This window comes from Nesoenas mayeri (genome assembly GCF_963082525.1).
Source record: "Nesoenas mayeri genome assembly, chromosome: 3".
Taxonomy (NCBI): Eukaryota; Metazoa; Chordata; class Aves; order Columbiformes; family Columbidae; genus Nesoenas; species Nesoenas mayeri.
This window is the reverse complement of record NC_137544.1, coordinates 937,593-956,068: the sequence shown is the minus strand read 5'-3', so window position 1 is coordinate 956,068 and position 18,476 is coordinate 937,593. Positions and strand designations below refer to the sequence as shown.

The 18,476-nt window shown below is 53.6% G+C and overlaps 1 protein-coding gene across 1 annotated transcript; it reads right to left on the bottom strand.

Annotated features, from left to right (window-relative positions):
- Positions 1 to 10,753: 10,753 nt before the first annotated feature.
- Positions 10,754 to 18,031, bottom strand: LOC308039501 (interferon-induced very large GTPase 1-like; the record flags this gene model as incomplete). Its single annotated transcript, XM_080342872.1, has 1 exon — positions 10,754 to 18,031. One exon carries the CDS (start codon positions 18,029 to 18,031, stop codon positions 10,754 to 10,756), a length of 7,278 nt encoding a protein of 2,425 aa, XP_080198998.1.
- Between the last annotated feature and the right edge of the window lie 445 nt (positions 18,032 to 18,476).

Here is an 18,476-nt window from a genome sequence, read left to right as displayed (position 1 = left end):
CAGTCTGTCTTTAAGGTATGTTACAGAGGCCATGGCCTCTTACAAGAGGGCTCTCCAGCAGCTGCAGGCCCAGGGGATTCCTGCTTCCCAGCTGCTGGGGCCCAGTCGGGGGCAGCCCAAGACCTGGGGGTCCCCATCCCAGGCAATGGACCTTCCTGCTGCTTTCCCCTTTGCACGTTCAACCCATAATGGAGCTGATTGTGTATCCCAGAGACAACACACGCACACACAGACTTGGCCACACAATGAGCCATGGTCAAGGTGCTGCCTTCAAAAGCTCCCACATGTCCCCAGCAGGACTCATGGATACATGGGTCCAGACAGCCGGAGCTTCCCTGGAGCCCTCGAGCACCAGCACAGCCCCTCTGTGCACCAGCACAGCCCCTCTGTGCACCCCTGGCCCTGCATCCCGCACCCTCTCACCAGCCCCACGGGTCTCCTCCTGGCTGGCTGGCCCAGCTTGCTGCTCGCCAGCAGAGCCACACGCTCACACACCCGTCCCACGGGCACCCCTCGCTCGCAGGACACACTGCTCCGAACACCCGGCTCCGGGCACACGGGCTGTGCCCTGCGGTCCCGTTCCCGCTGCCGGCGCGGAGCCCCTCACTCACCTCACTCACGCCCATTCCCCAGGAGCAGGCTCTCAGGACACACATCGTTCTCACCCCGGTGGCTGGGAAAAATCCAACTTGTCCCTGTCCAGAGCTGTGTCTGGAGCATCCTGTTGGCCCCTCATCAGTGACGGGAGACTTTGGATCTTTGGCCTTGTGTGCGGGACCCCCGTCTATCCCCTTTGTGTCCCTCTCTGGATTTGTTTCTTGTCTCCCCTTCACTTCTTTTCCCATATGCACTGGGACATTCTTTGTCTGGTAACTTGAATGCTGCTGACACTCTGATTGTACATGTGCTTTTACTCCTGCTAATTGTTTCTGTCTCAAATCAGTGGTACATTAAAGGGATTCCTTCAGTGCACAAAACCTTTGTCCTGGTTTTGTTAAAAACAAGACCAGTTTCTCTTTTAGTGAATTTTCCTTTCAGTTAAGTTCTTCTAAGTAACTGCACTTGTCTGAATTTTTGCCTGCATATTTTTAGGGCACTGTGCTCTGAAGACTGATAAGATGACCAATGGAATGCTGAAGAAGCTCGTGTTTAGATTTATGCTATGAGAACCAAGAATTCTGATAACATCCCATAATTGAGAGGGGTATGTTTGAGGAGGGGCGGACAGAACAGGTGAACAAAACTGACCGACTGAGTATTCCATCCCATAAGCGTCATACACCCTATATAACAGAGAGAGATCACGAGGGTTTCGCTCTCTTTGACCACAGCTGGCATCTAGAGAGGACCCTGTCTGTCTGCCTGCGACCCTAGGCCTGAGGACCTGCATCCCTGAATTCAGTTTCTGGTTTGCTGTGAAGTCCCGTCCAGGACTTCTGGGTGCCTGCCCTGCAGCTGCTGGAGCCACGCCAGCTCTGCCCATCCACCTCTGCTGGAGTGACGCCAATTCCACACAGGAGGGATTAAGCGCTGCTCTACGTGGGATATTCAAGATTAGGTTTTGTATATTTTGTATATATTCTCTATTTATTAGCAGCATTAGTAAAGCCTTTAAAAACTTTCCAACTTAAAAGACTTATTTAAGTCACTTATTTAGTCACTGCTGAGCAGGGCTCACACAGAGTCAAGGCCTTTCCTGCTCCTCACATCACCCCACCAGCAAACAGGTACACAAGAAGCTGGGAGGGGACACGGCTGGGACAGCTGACCCCAGCTGACCCCAACTGACCCAAGGGATATTCCACACCATGTGACGTCAGGCTCAGCATGTAAACCAGGAGAAAGTTGGTGGGGTCATTTCTTGGGGAAGGTTTGGACATCAGTCAGTAGGTGGGGTGCGATTGCATTGTGCATCACTTGTTCTGTACATTCTATATTATTATCATCATCATTATTTTCTTCTCCTTTCTATCCTATTATACTCTCTTTATCTCAATCCACGAGGTTTACCCTTTTGTCCCAAATTCTCTCCCCCACCCCATGCAGGAAGGAGAGCAAGGGAACAGCCGTGTGCTGTTGAGCTGCCTGTGGGGTTAAACTGCAACATCCTGAACCCACATACTCATTGTGTACCTTAGAAGAGGGGCAGGTGCAAAGTACGAATCTGCTGCACACAGCAAAAGGTGCCCAGGAGTGACTCCGGACAGGGCTGAACGCTTGTGCACCACAGAGCATCACGGGGAGGAAGAGCAAAGCTGGGCATGAAGACAAAGCTCAAACTGACTGGAATTTAAAAAGGATTCCCCAGTACAGGGATCCTCTCCCAGTGCCCTCCTACCTGCTGACCTCTGGAATACTGGTCCTGCTGCCACCACCAGAAGCCACCAGCAAGGGAGGGAGCAGGGCCCACATCGGCTTTCTCAAGGGGAGAATCACAGAATCCATTTGATTGGAAAAGAACCTCAAGATCTCTGAATCCAACAATTAACCTCATGCCGTCAAATCAACCACTAATCCATGTCCCTAAGAAACTTATCTCCATATCTGTCCAACCCTCCAGGGATGGTGACTCCAGCACTGCCCCGGGCAGCCTGTTCCAATGCCCCACAGCCCTTTGGGGAAGAAGTTGTTCCCCAGATCCAACCTCAACCTCTCCTGGCGCAAGTTGAGGCCATTTCCTCTGGTCCTGGCGCTTGTTCCTGGGGAGCAGAGCCCGACCCCCCTGGCTCCAAGCTCCTTTCAGGCAGGTCAGAGATCAGGTCGTCTCCCCTCAGCTCCTGTTCTCCAGCTGAAGCCCCCAGGATCATCAGCCACTCCATCACACTTGTGCTCCAGCCCCTCACCAGCTCCGTTCCCTTTTCTCAACTTGTGTGTTGTTTGCTCCCCACTGCCCATGGTCGGGCAGGCGTCCAGCCGCTCCCTGGGAAGCAGAGCCCCAGTGCGCGGGACGGCTGCTTGGGAAGGAAACGCCGCAGCCACCAGCATCTCCCCGTCCTCCTCCTCCAGCACAGTGCTGCTCGTTACCCCAGCGCTGCCACGCTCTCTAACGAGCGGCACAGCAGACAGAGACACCACCCAAGCTGCCCGCGCTGCCAGCCCCAGGACGGCTCCCCAGCACCCATGGCTTCTGCACCCCGTAACGCTGACAGAGCACGCCACGGAAGAGGTTTTTACCCACGATGTTCCCCCAATTATCCGTTCAGCTCCCGAGGCCACAGGCTGCCATCCCACCTGCCCTTGGCCCTGAGTCTCGCTCGCACACGGCCCAGCCCCATCCCTGTCTCCAGAGCGGGGAAGCAAATGGCATCAGGGTGCAGAGCGTGCACGGCTCCCGGCCCCCGGCACGGCTGGGCTTCAGGCCAGCGCACCCTCTCAGCTCAGCCCTGGCACACACTGGTGCCCACAGCTCTGCAAACGGGCTGGCGAGCAAAGGCTGCTTCCTCCAGACACACTCACAGCACAGACCACCCGCCTCCTGCCCAAAACCCCCTTTTTTCCTTCCCTGGCATCTCTCCATCTACAGGAAAACATGTGAAATACAGAGCAGAAGACAAACGAGATCCCTGCTCTGTGCTGATCCCCGGCTCCCCCTCCCACAGCTCATCCCCAAGGTCTTACCGTCTCCCTCGGGTGCTCGGCAGCTCCCAGGCTGATATCAGCCCGACCCTCTTTTATAGCCCCCGGTCTCTTGGGTGGGTCATGGTTTCCCGTCACCAGACACAGCAAGGAGAGCTCCAGCCTTCCTGGGATTCACACCATTGGTCAGAACAGTGTGTGAGTATCAATAGCTATGAATTTATGGTTATATGATTGTATGAAAGTGAAAATTGAAAGTTGCTGGAGCTTAGCCAGACAGGTCAGAAGGCAGAAGCACCTCCAGACACCCCATGCCAGACTCCCAAATGCTGCCCTGGACTCCGCATAGGGGTGCCCAGTGCACCCGTCCAGCACTGGCAGGGTGCTGGCAAAGCTGCTGCCTCTGGCTGGGGAGAAATGTGGCAGGGACTGGGCAGCACTTGGGGGTCTCAGCTGGGCATGTCCCCAGCCTGCTGCTCATACCCCCAAATCAGTGAGTCATAGGATGGTTTGGGTTGAAGGGACCATTAAAGCCCATTCCCCCTGCCATGAGCAGGGATATCTGCACCAGCTCAGGTTGCTCAGAGCCCCGTCCAGCCTGGCCTGGGATGTCTCCAGGGATGGTTCAGCCACCACCTCTCTGGCCAACCTGGGCCAGGCTCTCACCACCCTCAGCACAAACAATTTCTGCATCATGTCCGGCCCGAATCTCCCTCCTTTAGTTTAAAACCTTCAACCCTTGTCCTGTCACTACAGGAGCAGAGGGGCAGAATTCCCCCAAACCTGCTGCTCACAGGGCTGGGGACGCAGCCCAGGACACGGGTGGTTTCTGGGCTGCCAGCGCACATGGCCGGGTCATGTCCAGTCTCTCACCCAGCACCCCAAGTCCTTCTCCTGGGGCTGCTCTCTACCCCTCCAGTGTACCAGTCCATGGGGCTGCATCCTCCTGCTGCCCCACAAGAGATGCTCCAGACCTGCAGGAACCGGTCCTAGGGGCTCTGGGAGCACTGGGAACCCCCGCCTGGCTGATTCCTGCAGGGTTCCTGCCAAAGAGGCACCTCTCAGCACCCTCTGTCCTCAGGAAGGGTTTGGAGGATAAACTCTTCACCCGAGATGAGAGAAATGAGGGGTTTTGCCTAAGAGAACATGAGCCTTTCATGGAGGAGCATGTCTCGTCCTCCCACCCTGGGGTCTTGATGGGGCTGCCCTTGTGCAATTCAGTCAAGTAAGGAGGAGCAGTTTCAGTTTCGTGGGCTGCCTGAGCCCTCTCCAAGAAGGGCTGTGATTTCTGGGAAACACAGTGACAGCTGAGCCAAGCACCAGCCAGGAGAGAAAATCACCGTGATCTTTGAACCTGCCCAGAGTCTGTGCAAGGAGCAGCAGCCCGGGAGAGCAGAGGACAAACTGCTGTTTGTCTGTCCCCAAGGTTACGGTTGTAGAGCCACGGCCTTCCCCGTCCACAATTAACGGAGTTGTAGCTGGGCTTGCATCAGTGGGGCAGCACTCTAGAACTGATGAAGACTGGGAGGCCTCCCACACCCCTGGGTGAAGTCGGTGTGCTCGGCTCGCTCTCTGAAATGCCTGCACACCTATGTGTGCAGCATGGGGAATAAGCAGGAGGAGTTAGAAACCTGTGTTAGGGCAGGAGGTTATGACCTGGTGGCAATTACAGAGACATGGTGGGACAGCTCACATGACTGGAATGTGGTCATGGATGGCTGTGTCCTTCTCAGGAAGGACAGGCCAGCCAGGCGTGGTGGTGGAGTTGCTCTTTATGTGAGAGAGAAAAGTGAGTATTGTCCAGGCATGGATGAGGAGCAAGTTGAGAGTCTATGGGTGAATATGGGCAGGCTGGCAAGGGTGATACTATTGTGGGTGTCTATTACAGGCCACCAGGCCAGGGTGAGGAAGTCAATGAGGCCCCTACAGACGGCTGAGAGCAGCCGTGCAGTCACAGGCCCTGGTTGTGATGGGGATTTGAACTTCCCTGATGTTTGTTGGAAGGACTGCTCGGCCGGCGCCACGGCCCAGGAGGTTCCTCTAGTGCCTTGACCAGAACTTTCTGATGCCAAGGGCGGAGGAGCCGACTAGGAGAGGTGCACTGCTGCACCTCATCCTCACTAACGAGGAGGGTCTGGTTGAAGCGGTAAAGGTTGAGGGCTGCCTTGGCTGCAGCGGCCATGAGATGGTGGAGTTCAGGATCTCATGTGGCAGGAGCTAGATAGCAAGCAGAATTGCAACCCTAGATTTCAGCAAGGCAAACTTTGGCCTTTTCAGGCAATTGCTGGGGCAAATCCCACGGGCAAGGCTGCTTGAAGGGAAAGGGGCCCAAGATAGTTGGTCAGTGTTCAGGGACTGTTTCTATTGGGCACAAGATCAGAGCATCCCGACACGTAGGAAGTCAAGGAAGGCAGCCAGGAGACCTGCGTGGTTAAACAGGGAACTGCTGGGTAAGCTCAAGTGGAAGAGGAGAGTTTCTAGATCATGGAAGGAGGGGCTGGCCACCTGCGGAGAATATAAGGCTGTTGTCAGAGGGTGTAGGGAGGCAACTGGGAAAGCTGAGGCCTCCTTAGAATTAAACCTGGCAAGAGGGGTCAAAGACAACAGAAAGAGCTTTTTCCAATATGTGGCACGTAAAACTAACACCAGAGGCAATGTAGTCCCATTGATGAACGAGGTGGGTGCCCTGGTGACAGAAGATACAGAGAAGGCAGAGTTACTGAATGTTCTTTGTCTCTGTCTGCTCTGCCGGGGGCTGTCCTGAGGATCCCGCACCGCTGAGGCCCCAGAGGCAGGCAGGACAATGGAGGAGTCTGCCTGGGTTGATGAGGGCTGGGGTAGGGAGCAGTTGGGCAATCTGGACACCCATAAATCCCTGGGTCCGGACGGGATGCACCCGCGGGTGCTGAGGGAGCTGGCTGAGGTCATTGCTGGACCGCTCTCCATCATCTTTGCCAAGTCTTGGGAAATGGGAGAGGTGCCTGAGGACTGGAGGAAAGCAAATGTCACTCCAGTCTTCAAAAAGGGCAAGAAGGAGGATTCAGGTAACTATAGACTGGTCAGCCTCACCTCCATCCCTGGGAAAGTGATTGGAACAACTTATCCTGGGTACCATCTCAAGGCATATCGAGGATAAGAGGGTCATTAGGGGCAGTCAACATGGCTTCACCAAGGGGAAGTCGTGCTTCACCAACCTCATCGCCTTTTATGAGGATATAATCAGGTGGATAGATGATGGCAGAGCGGTGGAGGTGACCTACCTTGACTTGAGTAAGGCATTTGACACAGTCTCCCACGGCATCCTTGCTGCTAAACTGAGGGAGTGCGGTCTGGACAGTCAGGTAGTGGGGTGGACTGTGAACTGGCTGAACGGAAGAAGCCAGAGAGTTGTGGTCAATAAGGCAGAGTCCAGTTGAGGCCTGAATCCAGGGCAGTGCCTCAGGGGGCAGTGCTGGGGCCGGTATTATTCAATATATTCATCAATGATTTGAACAAGGGAATAGAGTGACTGTCAGCAATTTTACTGGTGACACCAAGCTGGGAGGAGTGGTGACACTGGAAGCTGTGCTGCCATCAGAGACCTGGACAGGCTGGAGAGCTGGGCGGGAAAAATTTAATGAAATAGAACAAGGGCAAGTGTAGAGTCTTGAATCCAGGTAGGAACAACCCCAGGTTCCAGTGTAAGTTGGGGAATGACCTATTAGAGAGCAGCGTAGGGGAAAGGGACCTGGGGGTCCTGGGGACAGCAGGGTGACCATGAGCAGCACTGGGCCCTTGTGGCCAGGAAGCCAATGGGACCTGGGGTGGGTTAGAAGGGGGTGGTCTGTAGGTCAGAGAGGTTCTCCTGCCCCTCTGCTCTGCCTTGGGGAGACCACACCTGGAATCTTGTGTCCAGTCGTGGCCCCTCAGTTCCAGCAGGACAGGGAACTGCTGCAGAGAGTCCAGCGCAGCCACCAAGATGCTGCAGGGAGTGGAGCATCTCCCGTGTGAGGAAAGGCTGAGGGAGCTGGGGCTCTGGAGCTGGACAAGAGGACACTGAGGGGGGACTCATTGCTGGGGATCAAGATGGAAAGGGGCAGTGTCAGGAGGATGGAGCCAGGCTCTGCTGGTGACAACCAGGGACAGGACAAGGGGCAATGGGTGCAAACTGGAACACAGGAGGTTCCACTGGAAGAGGAGAAGCAACTTGTTGGGGGTGAGGGTGTCAGAGCCTGGCCCAGGCTGCCCAGGGGGTTGTGGAGTCTCCTTCTGTGCAGACATTCCAACCCGCCTGGACACCTTCCTGTGTAACCTCATCTGGGTGTTCCTGCTCCATGGAGGGATTGCACTGGGTGAGCTTTCCAGGGCCCTTCAACCCCTGACACTGTGTGATTCTGTGAGATGAAGGCACTGCAGTTAATGGGGATGGGGTGTCATTAACATCATGATGGGGCTCTGGAAGCCTTCCTGCAACTGTGTGTCGCCCTTTTCTCTGGCTCAGGGGAGGTCGGCCAGGTCCCTGTTGTTTGGTGGAATTGCACAAAGGGAAACCTATCAATACTCAGAGGTGGGAGAAGGAACAAGGGGAACCAGTTGCCGGAAAGCAGCTCTGCAGAGAGGGACCTGGGGGTTCTGGTCGATGGCCAGTTGAATATGAGCCACCAGTGTCCCTGGAGCCAAGAGGGCCCCGTGTCCTGGTGCACCCAGCACAGCACGGCCAGCCGGGCAGGGGGGATTGTCCCGCTCTGCTCTGCGCTGGGGCGGCCTCACCTGCAGCATTCACTGTGTGCAGGGCTGGGACACAGGAGAAAAGGAGACAAAGCTGCTGGACAGTGTCCAGAAGAGGCTGCGAAGTTGGTGCAGGGTTTGGAGGGGAAGCCGTGTGAGCAGCGGCTGCAGTCCCTGGGTTTGCTCAGCTGGAGCAGAGCAGCCTGAGGGCAGAGCTCATGGGCTGCAGGTTCCTCAGCAGGAGCAGGAGGGGCAGGCTGAGCTCTGCTCTGTGACAGTGACAGAGCCCAGGGAACGGCAGCAGATGTGCCAGGGGGGACAGTGGGACATGAGGAAAAGGTTCTTCCCCTAGAGGTGCTGGACACTGAACAGGCTCCCCAGGGAGGTGTCACGGCCCCAACCTGACAGTGTTCAACAAGAGACTGGACACCGTCCTCAGACACAGGGGGTGACCTGTGGGGTGTCCTGTGCAGGGACAGCAGTTGGACTCCATGATCCTGTGGGTCCTTCCAGCTCAGGAGACTCTATGACCCTCCCCCCACCTGACACCTCCGCCTGCACTTGAGACCCCCAGCTCACCTGCTGGTCCAGCTGGAAGTTTGCTGGTGGGTTCCACACTCGCCCCACGCAGCCCCGGTTTGGGGACACAGACACTCTCTCCCCCAGCAGCCGGGACCAGCACGTGGGCTGTGACCTACGGTCCTGCCCCAGCTGCCGCTGCTCAGCCCGGCACCCGCCTCCCTCAGCGCTGCCCAGGGAGCTCATGGCAGGAGAACATCCCCACCCGGGGGAAAAGACCCCACTCGCTCTGCTGGGACCCCAGTCACTCTCTGCAGTAGCTGCACTGGGACCCCAATCACTGCAGTAGCTGCACTGGGACCTCCCTCACTGCAGTAGCTGCACTGGGACCCCCCTCACTGCAGTAGCTGCACTGGGACCCCCCTCACTGCAGTGGCTGCACTGGGACCCCCCTCACTGCAGTGGCTGCACTGGGACCCCCTCACTGCAGTAGCTGCACTGGGACCCCCCTCACTGCAGTGGCTGCACTGGGACCCCCTCACTGCAGTAGCTCACACCACAGGCCAGGGCCACCCAGCGCCCCAGTCTGACTCCAGTAGCTGCCCCAAATCCACTCACACTCCACAGGCCTCACCAGTCACTGGCCCCCAGCCCCTGCAGCTCACACTCCCAACACGAGCTTTGTTTCCTGCCGGTGTCTCCATGGAGGCTTTGCCGGGATATTGGGGGCTGCTTCCCCTTTTTTCCCTCCGTTTCCCAGCTGACCAGCTCCCCGCTCAGATAACCTCGCTGGAATAAACCTTCTCAGCCTCCCAGCCACCATCAGCGGGACTGACCAGGCTGGGTTCCCACCACCGCCTCCCTTCTCATTTGCGGGGCACATCTGTCTAACTCCCTGTTCTGCTCTGTGCCTTCCTCCCCTTCTTATTATCCCTTGAGACGCTCAAGAGGGTCCTTGAGCAGACACCCTGAAAGGAGCAGACACTCCTTCCACACACCTTTCCACAGACCATGGCCCAGCTGCCACCCGCCTGTCTGCACAGCCCAGACGCTGCAGTCACGCACAACTGGGGCTCACCTGAAAATAAAGGATACAGAGACCAGCCCTGTCCAGCTCGACTACTTTATTAGCAAAGACACCGGGGGATTGTACTGACCCACGGCTTTGGGCAGCTCTCCAGGAGGGCTCGGGCCTTGGGTTTCCAGCGGCGTTGCAGGAACTGTGCAGCAAAAGCCTCCGACCAGCCCACGGGTGCAGGCCCAGCTGGTTACACGTTCTCAGACCACGGCTCCGTTGCCACCAGCCTGTCCTGGCCGCACAAACACTAACGTCACACACGGCCGACGGCTGCCGGGGAACATGCGGAGGAACGTAATTCTCCACCTTGGTCATACAAAGGCTTTTGCTCAACAGCGAAGCACCGGCAGGAGCAGTTGCTGTCCCGGCCGAGAGCTGGAGGAAAGCTCCCCATGTCCAGGCACCTGCGTGGGAACGGCTCAGCTCAGGGATTCTGCCCCACAGCCCTTTCTTTAAGTGTGACAAGTACTCACTGCAGGAAAACTATTGCTTTGCCGTGTCACTTGTTGTCTCGCAGCCGCTGATAAAACCGGTACTTTCTAATGCTGCCTTTGCTCTTCACCTGGCTCTGGTCTTAATCTTGGCCGTAGGACCGCTCGCTGCAGGAAGGCTTTTCTCTTTTGCTCTAAGGCACAGCGGAGGTAAATGCTCATGGCAAGAAGGGAAGCGGATTCTGAACTTATTTTGAAGCAAGGGAGCTTCTGAGCAATGGCAGGAGTAGCACACCTCATTTCATCCATCTTTGTGAGCCGCTAGATAGAGTTTTCTTAATGTGGCTTGAGATCATAGTCATTATAACAATATTTTGTGGACAGACTTTTACTATGGTCATCTAAAACGCAAAGCAGTTGCGGTTCTTCATGTCGACTTGACTTAAAGCTTCTCCAGTTCCTCAAGCACTTCCTGCTTTGTAATTCTGTGCCACGACTCAGGGATTTCTCCTTTGCCATGAAATTTCATATTGTGTCGTTCTTCTATCTGTGTCCTGAAACGACACACAAACCATTTCCAGTACGCCAGCATGGATGGATCGGGAGGAATGCTCCAAGAGGAATAAGGACGTCCTGCATCCCGGTATCTCTTGTAGGGGGTCCATGTGTCTTTACCAGTCCTGAAACTACGGTCACTTGCAACACTACTAGAACAAATATCAATAACCAGATTGTCTGTATTAGTCCGGTGCCATCCCGTCAAACCTTGTGTACGATGGTAGACAACGCGATGGTCTCCATCGTGATTCGGCATGGTGTTTGTGCAAACCGCCCCACAGAAGGGACACTGCTCCCAGCACCCTGAAAACTGCTCAGCCAGGATCGTGTGGGGCGGCCTTTCAAACCGGCTCATATCAGCTCCAGCAAACTCTTCCCTGAGCTGATCTTTCAGAGGAGCCAGTGCTTGGGCCATGGCATTGTTCAGGAACTCCATGTCTGTTACCTCCTGATGCTCAATGCCCTTCAGGTCACTTCTGGGCAAGCTCAGCACCTCTCCAAGTGCCCCGCAAAATTCATCCAGCCAGAGAGAGATTTGGTCTTTTCTGTCTTTTCTGTCTTTGACAACGTTGGTTGATGCAGAAACAGCCAACTGGATGCTCTCATAGCAGTGAGTAAGGGAGTCATCTAAGAACCTCTCCAGCCTCCTGTTCTCGTCTAAGCAGTAGCTCTCAACACGTGTCTTGATGTACCTCTGGAAAAAGTCTCTTGGGAAATAAAGGTACTCCTTGAAATTCTCAAACTTTTCTTCTTCTGCCAGGTACCTCAGTATGCAGACTTCCAGAGAGGATCTATTGCCATTGAAGTCTGGGATTTTGCCCTTCATGTCTCGAGCTATGGCCAGAGCTGTCCTCTCATAGACCGCCTGGCGAAGAGCTGGGCCGATCTTTTCACACAGGAAAAGTGCAAATGATGTGACACAAGTGGCTCCTTGGCAGGAAATCTGGAAACATGTGAAGAAATCTTCTTTCTTGCTCTCCAGGTAGACGACTGGATCATTTGCTCTTTGGAACGCTTCACGCATGGCTTTAAACCTTCCTGCTGCCATTCGGCACAGATACAGTGATAAATCTATTCTGTAATCTGTATTAAAACCGTATTTTGCATTGTCAGGGACAGAATTCATACCTTTCTCTACTTCATTTAGAATTTCATGAATAAAGCTTGGACTGTAATCCCTTTTCTCCTTTTCCTTCTTATCAATGTTTGCCCACACACTGGCTATGATGTTGTCTGTAATGCGATGTATGCTGTCCTCATCAGCATTATCCAAACTCACAGTCTTGACTCCTAGCCATTTCTTTTTCTTAGCGACATGTTTCTCCAAGTCAACAGAAAACTTTGAATATCTGGGAAATGTCCTGATTCGTTCATGTAAGCGAGACTCGTTAAAGTGATCTAGGAAGACAGTTTCTATTTGCGCATCAATATCAACCTGCTCTGGAGTGGGAGCAGCAGAGGAGACGTCAGCAATCCACTCTGCCCATGGAGTCATGAAGTGGTCTCTCAGCTCCTTCTCGCTCAGGCTCTGGCCTTTCAGACGCAGAGCCAAAGCCCTGCTCTTTGCCAGGAGCTTGTTTTCGTATTCTGACCTCCTTTGCTCCAGTTTACACTGGTTCTTCTTTAGTTCTATAAGGTTCTCACACTTCTTTCTAGTCTCAAGAAGAAGAGATTCTTTTAGGTCTTTCAGCTTCAGTTCCGTGTTGCCTTTCCACTGGACCAGCATCTCACAATCTGTGTCTTCCCCGAAAAACCTTTCCATGTCTTCACTAATGGCCTCACTCGTCTCTTGCACTTGATTTTGAAGGTGTTCTCTGCTGACCTCCTGCAAGGACCCGTTCCGAATTTTATTGTCCAGTTTCATTTGCAGGTCTAAGAAGTGGTTCCTCAGCTGCCAGGACCACTGACTGAATGCGGTTTCCAGTTTCCTGTAGGCAGCAATCTCCACTGAATTCTTGAAGCTGAAAACAAAGTTTTCATTCAGCAAAGCATTCCAGAGGTCACTGATTCGAACTTTCAAGCCCGAGAGCCTCAAAATGCTGCCGTGTGCCTCCTTCTTGGCTGCTTGGAGGAGTTTGCTCTTTAATTCCTGGACGTTCTGGCTGTAGGTGGGATTGGGACGTGCCATTGGGGGGTTTCCTTCCCACAGGTGAGCAAAGTAATGGATGTGGGTGTTCACGTCAAAGCGGATGACATCGCTGAAGGAGGAGACATCACAGAATTCCTGCTGGGCAGCTATCTGGGTCATCTCATCCAGCTTTTCCTGCAGACGTCTTTGTCCTTCCATGTTCTGCTCCCTGGCAGTCGTTTCTGCAACATTCTGGTGCACAAACACGCAGCCTGGAGAAAGTTTTACTTGCTTCATCCTCAGAAAAGCCTGCACAGCAATCTGAAGGACATCTTGCATTTCATAAGGATTTTCTCCAAAGATATTGATCAGAGTCATGTTGCCGATGCCAATGACAAAGGTGGCCAGCTCGTTGTCGTGATTGATGGAGTGTTTATTGGCCACCTCCATGGCGCGGAGTCCCTCTGTGTCAACAACCAGCATGTAATCAAAGCCCAGATCCGGTTGCGCCTTCTTGTCCACTTTAATTAGCTGCATAAACGCTCCCCGGGTGCATCTCCCTGCACTGACGTTGAACTGAAGACCAAACATGGCATTCAACAGGGTTGACTTCCCTGTGCTCTGGATGCCAAGCACTGACAGAACAAATACTCGTTTGTCCCCCAGCTTCTCAATCAATCTGTCAAAGATTGCTCCGACCCATCGTAATGGTACGTAAGAAGCATCACCATCCATCAGCTCAATGGGATACCCGGAAACCATCAGATCAGCTGCAATTTCAGGTAGTTTGACAACATATTCTTCCTTTGAGTTTGTTGATTCCAGAGCTTCATAAATCTGCCCGACCTCTCTCAAAATATGCTCAAGGCCAATTGATGAATCGTCCATTTTATTGGAGAGGGCCTCTAAATCTCTCTGCAACTGTTGTTTCAGATCATTTTTTTCATTGCTCTTCTTTATCGCCAGGACTTCAGACCATAACTGGTGGTATTGTCTCTTCAGGTCACCAAGGCTATCAGAGGACAGGTCATCCATAAAGACCTTCATCCACTGCAGGAAGTATTTCTTGGTATCTGCTGGCTGCGAGTGGAGAAAGACAAGGACTGATTTCATCAGAGGATTGAGGGGGAATGCTTTCTCTAGTTGCTCTCTTCTTATCGCCCGCTTCTTTGATTGGATTTCACTCCGATGATGCTCTATGCTCTTGTTCCGCTTTTCCTGCAAGCGAGTGAGTTCTTTGTCACTTTTGCACCACTGGTACCACAGTTTTCCTTGAAGAGGCAGTAGCCGGGACTTGATCTCAGACAACGGTTCTTTCTTCAGAAGCTTCAGCAGCGCCGTTGCCTCTTCTTTGGCTGCCACACACGCCTCTGTATCTTCATCGACTAAGAACCCGAGCTTGCGAGCTTTGTCCAGGCAGGCGTCGAGGCTGAAAAGCGTCTTAGACCCTGCCAGGAGACCCCTGATTGTTTTTCTCAGCTCGCCCATTAATTCTGCTTCGTTTTTGTCCTTGAGACCTATTCCTATCTTTTGGCTGGATCGGCCAGCTGCAACGCCCTCCATTTCGGTGTAAAGAGAAACCAAAGGCCTTTGCGACTGCCACAGCTCCCGTAAAATTTTCATCCCTTTCTTGTCACTCTGAGCACTCTCGGATACGAGAGCCACGGTCACAGCGGATATCTCCTGTAAAAACTGCAGCTGTTGTTCGTGATCCCTTGCGTCTCCGTGCAGGTTACAGAAAGCAACACAGCAGTCAAAGATGTCATCGTCACTGCCCCGGGGACAGTACCAGGAGATCTCCACAACACCTTTCATCAGCAAACACTCTCTGGTGCTGCCTTTGCAATCTCGGTTGAAAAAAGGGTTAAGTTTTTGTTCGGTCAGTAACAAACTCAGGATCTTGGACTTGGAAGAGGGACAACTGCCGATCCGCAGGAAGGACACGATGGGGGTCTCGGCCTGATACATGAGTTTGTTATTGTAACTGTTACTTCGGACCTGCTTTCCTGACTTCTTGACTTCTTTCCAGCTCCTTTTGACTTGGCTGAGGGACCAGAGGGGGAACTCTATGTGTGAAGTGCAGGGGTGTGGGACCAGGAGGGGCAGTGCAAACTGGCAGAAGGCAAGCTTTGTTGCAATGTACTGTCTCATGAAATCATCAGCGCAATGGAAAATTGCCATCTGGAGGTCCATGGGGTGCACGTGACTCTCCCTGCTAGCACATTTAGGGGCTTTTCTCTTCCAATTCACGTAAAAGTCATCAAAGGAATCCGAGGGTTCATGCTCTTGCTCTGTGGGTTCTGGCACAGATGTGAGTCCTGGGTCGCTCTCGTCCTTGCAAGTCAGGTACCTCACCCGATAATCCACGGTTAATAGCTTTTGTAAGAAGTAAAAGGGTAGTTCACTGTCCTCGCTGGGCTGGCTGTCATGTAAAGATGTCTTGTATATGACGTGGAAATCTTCTGTCCCCATTTTTCTTGGATACCGACTTTCTAGTCCCAGGCGCTTAAGTAAGTGGAGGAATTCTTGGTTTGCAATGGCTTGATTTGCTTTGGATTTGCTGCTGTCTGATTTGGATTTGGACTGCCGGGAAGGCTCTACTCTTTGAAAAGTGTCTTCCATGTCTTTGGTTATATTGTGTTTCTTGAGATCGTCACATGTGTCTTCCACGCGCCCGTCGATGAAGGAACGCAAGTCCCGTTCCAGCACCTCCCAGTCTGTCAATGAACTGTGCTTTTCAAGGAGAGTTTTTATCTCTGTGCTCCATAAGGTTTTCATGTGATCTTCCATGAAAGCTAGACGCTCAGTCTTCTCCTCAGGGGACAGCCCTTTGTAGTTGGGTGTTACAGTCAGGCCCGTCAGCAGCAGGAAGGCCTGAGTTCTGTACACATCTCGCTCCTTCAGACTCAGATACTCTTTCTGTCCCTTTTCCATTTCATTTATCATGAAGTTCAGTTCTGGATATCCAAGGAGGCGCTGAAAAGTGCCCCTTTCCACCTGGTATCCTGTGCTGGTTGTAATGACGTGCACCAACAGTTCCATGTCTTTCTGTGCCCTGTCCTGGAGAAACTGGAGTAAGGAACGAACAGCCTGGCTTGCAGTCACGGTGGCTTTTATCTTTGCTTCATGAATAGCAGATGCAGAGGTTTCTGACGCGTAGGTGACTTCCTGGATGTAGTCCTTCATTTGCAGCAGTGTCTTGGTGAGATCTTCAGGCTCAGACACACGGGCAGTTTCAGAAAGCGGGTGCTCAGTATGGAAGATCCATTGCATAATGAGGGAAGAGTTGGAGAAGTCCTCGACAGAATAGCTGTGAGGATCCAGGAGGGACCTCAACAGAGACTTGATGTAGATGGTGTTTTCTGGAGGTGACTTCTGGTAAAACCGAACAGTATTCAGCAGGAACTCCTGCAGCGCTTTGTCCGACAGGCACACGTTGATCCAGACACTGTGGCTTTTGGTTTTCTCATTCAGACTCTGTTTGAAACGAACCAGCGTGAGCAGTTTGCTTTCATCCCCCGGCACCTCCCAGGCCTCCACATGCTCCATGAAAGCTCTGGCCTCTTCCACCGCACTGGCCAGTTCCTCCCCAAACATGGTGCCAACACGGAGGTTCGTTAGCGCTTCGTACGTGGCCCTGAGGCTGCTGCTCACTTGATAGCTGGACTTAAAATCACTGCTGTGATTGGACAGGATTATATCCCACACTGGGAGGAGCTGAAAGCCTCGGTCGATAACAGACCAGGTTCTGTTACTTTCAAGCCCCACGTTCCACTGACGAAGAGAATCCATCTCTGATGGGCCCCCTGTGTTGGTCACAGAGAGATGAACATTCGTGTGGACATTTTTTCTTTCTGTTCCCTGGAAAGAAGCCTGTGAGCTGGATTTTGAAACGTCAACGCTGCCACCAAAGAGGCCGTAACTGGCCCCAACGTAGGAGTCCAGCGCTTCAGATACGTGTTGCTTCATCTCTTCCCGATGCTCAGCTCTGAATCCTTCCGTAGATGCTTTCCACCAGAATATCCCCCCAAAGTGGAGGGGGCCCTGGTTTACGTGGGACCCAAACCTCTCAAAGAAGCTCCCACACTTGCTCCTCAGCATGTTGGGCCTGTCCGCTTCCTCCGTGATGCTCAAAAGATGCTCGATGTGTTGCAGCTCCCGCAGGGCCGCATCTGAGAGGTGAAGCTGACGCTTTTGGAAGCAGCAGGAGGCCAGAGGGATGTACAGGTACTTGGTGGTGCAAATGTAGCTCTGCTCAGAGCAGGACCGACGGGTGTCCTCTGACTGCAAGGACTTGCTGTAATCTCTACCCGTTTCAACATTAAACCCCCAGAATCCGGCTTTGGCAGAAACGCTGATGCTGAACCCCAGCTGCTCCATGGACTTGGTGAAAGTGGCTTCTGCTGCAGAGGAGGAGAACTCCTTCCTATCGAATCGCAACCCTTGCACCGGACCTGCCAGCTTGAACCCACTGGGAACCCTGATGAGCTGCTCTCGCTTTGCCAGCACATCTGCAGTTCTGCTGGTTTTGTAAATGCCCTGCAGGGCCAGTCCCCCCGACGCCCGCATCAGGACCTCCGCGTCCGAGACGTTCTCAGCCCTGCCCACTGACGACTCCTGCTGCTCCAGCTGCTTATGGATGTTCCCCAGCACCTCCATCATTGAGTTCTCTGGTAGGGCCCAGGACTCTTTGGGAATCCCCATGGCTTTCCACAGAGCCTCCTCTTTCTGTCTTACAGCGTCCTTGCTGTGGCTGCGGCTGTCGTGCGTTTCCTTCAGCTCCTTCAGGAGCAGCTTGGCCGCTTCGTGTCTCTCCTTTGCCATCTTCTCAGAGGCTGCTTTCTTCTCTGTTAGTTCCAGGAGTTTTTGGAGCGCCTTTTTTTCCCATGGTTGCCGTACTGCGCACTCCAGCTTCAGGTAGTCTTCATATTGCAGATGTTTCAGGGCTTCTCTGGAGTTCACTCCCAGTAGCTCCGACAGTTCGGGCAGCCAGTATCCAGCATCCAGTCCTTCCTTCTCACATGCTTCTGCCAGCAGTTTTTTAGCAAGACGTGCCTTTTCCTCATCTTTTTGTGTGTCCTCCTGTGAAGCCATGGCTGTGGAAGAGGAAAACAGTCTGTCTTCAAGGTACGTTACAGAGGCCATGGCCTCTTACAAGAGGGCTCTCCAGCAGCTGCAGGCCCAGGGGATTCCTGCTTCCCAGCTGCTGGGGCCCAGCCGGGGGCAGCCCAAGACCTGGGGGTCCCCATCTCAGGCCATGGACTCTCCTGCTGCTTTCCCCTTTGCACCTTCAAGCCATAATGGAGCTGATTGTGTATCCCAGAGACAACACACGCACACATAGACTTGGCCACACAATGAGCCATGGTCAAGGTGCTGCCTTCAAAAGCTCCCACATGTCCCCAGCAGGACTCATGGATACATGGGTCCAGACAGCCGGAGCTTCCCTGGAGCCCTCGAGCACCAGCACAGCCCCTCTGTGCACCCCTGGCCCTGCATCCCGCACCCTCTCACCAGCCCCACGGGTCTCCTCCTGGCT